The 1,603-nt window shown below is 41.5% G+C and overlaps 1 protein-coding gene across 1 annotated transcript; it reads left to right on the top strand.

Annotated features, from left to right (window-relative positions):
• Positions 1–312: 312 nt before the first annotated feature.
• LOC134377017 (olfactory receptor 2D3-like) lies at positions 313–1,236 on the top strand. Its single transcript, XM_063095624.1, has one exon. It carries the CDS (start codon positions 313–315, stop codon positions 1,234–1,236), a length of 924 nt encoding a protein of 307 aa, XP_062951694.1.
• The last annotated feature ends 367 nt before the right edge of the window (positions 1,237–1,603 follow it).

Raw genomic sequence — 1,603 nt, 5'->3', positions numbered from 1 at the left:
TACAATGAAGACATTTCTTAACATTATCCACACAGTTGTTGAAGAATGACTCTCTGGATCATAGCACTTTGCCACCAAAAATTACCAACAAGGCACATTCCTGGTTCTGCTGCACCTACCAACCAAATGGCTCCAATAGGAAGATAGGAATGGAAAATTAGAAAATCAAGTGTCTTGAATGTTTGCAAGAATTTTTAAAATCACAGACCTTTCATCTTCCAATGAGACCTTCACGTTCTGCGCTTGGTGTTCCATCAGAGTCAGCATTTGATTGCTCTACTTCTACTAATCTGTAGGCAGGAATAAACAGCAATGGGCAAAGAAAACCAAACCTATCTGACTGAATTCATCTTGGTGGGCCTTTCTTCAGATCATCCGACCCAGATCCTGCTGTTTGTGGTATTTCTCATCATCTACTTGCTGACTGTGTTTGGTAATCTGTTCATCATACTTCTAATTCATGGTGACTCTAGACTTCACACGCCAATGTACTTCTTCCTTGAAAACTTGTCATTTACTGATCTCTGTTTCTCCACAATTATTGTCCCCCAGATGCTATTCCATTTGCTGGTCATGCGAAAGACCATTTCCTTTATGAGGTGCTCAATTCAGATGGTTTTTTTCCTAGTAGTGGGGTGTACAGAGAGTTCACTTCTAGCAGTGATGTCCTATGACCGCTATGTGGCTGTCTGCAAGCCCCTGCATTACTCCATGTTCATGACCCAGAGGATTTGTGTCCAGCTGGTTGCAGGGTCATGGGCCAGTGGAGCATTGGTATCTGTAGTAGATACCACATTCACTTTACATCTCCCATACAAGGGACACAATGTAATTAATCATTATTTTTGTGAACCTCCTGCCCTCCTGAAGCTGGCTTCAGAAGATACCTATAGCACAGAAATGGCCATCTTTGCAATGGGTGTGGTAATCCTCCTAGGTCCTGTCTCTCTCATCCTTTTCTCCTACTGGAATATTATCTCCACTGTAGTTCAAATGAAGTCAAGAGAGGGGAGGCTCAAGGTCTTCGCTACCTGTGGTTCCCATTTCATTGCTGTCACTTTCTTCTATGGATCAACAATATTTACCTACATGCAGCCAAATTCAAAGAAAATGAATGAGGGGGATAAGGTGATCTCAGTGTTCTACTCGGTCATAACATCCATGATGAACCCATTCATTTATAGTCTAAGGAACAGGGATGTAAAAGAGGCATTTAGAAAAGTACTGGGAAAATAGAGCCTCTCAGAGGCAGTGATCTTTATGTTCACATATATTCAAGGGGATGGAGACATTCTAAAATGGCAGAACATCTTTAACAGGTTTGTTCCTGAGCCATCTCTAGTCTGAGACACTAGCAAAGGATGTACAGGTACCCTAGCATGTCTGTGAATGTTTTCAGTTTGGTCTATTGTAATCTTGCCCCACCTTATTCTCTGGCTGCAGTTTGCTTACCTTATAATGGTCTATTGGCTCCTATACTGAAAAATATTTACTAGTGAACAAGGTCTTCATTTAAATTGCCTTATTAGTGAACCAATCCATTTTTATCCAGGGATATTACCCTTTGGCTCAAAACTCCACAGCTCCTTGCCAGACATCTCCT

Source organism: Cynocephalus volans, chromosome 4 (genome assembly GCF_027409185.1).
Source record: "Cynocephalus volans isolate mCynVol1 chromosome 4, mCynVol1.pri, whole genome shotgun sequence".
Classification (NCBI taxonomy): domain Eukaryota; kingdom Metazoa; phylum Chordata; class Mammalia; order Dermoptera; family Cynocephalidae; genus Cynocephalus; species Cynocephalus volans.
The sequence above is the reverse complement of the archived record's forward strand: the minus strand, read 5'-3'. Positions and strand labels throughout refer to the sequence as shown.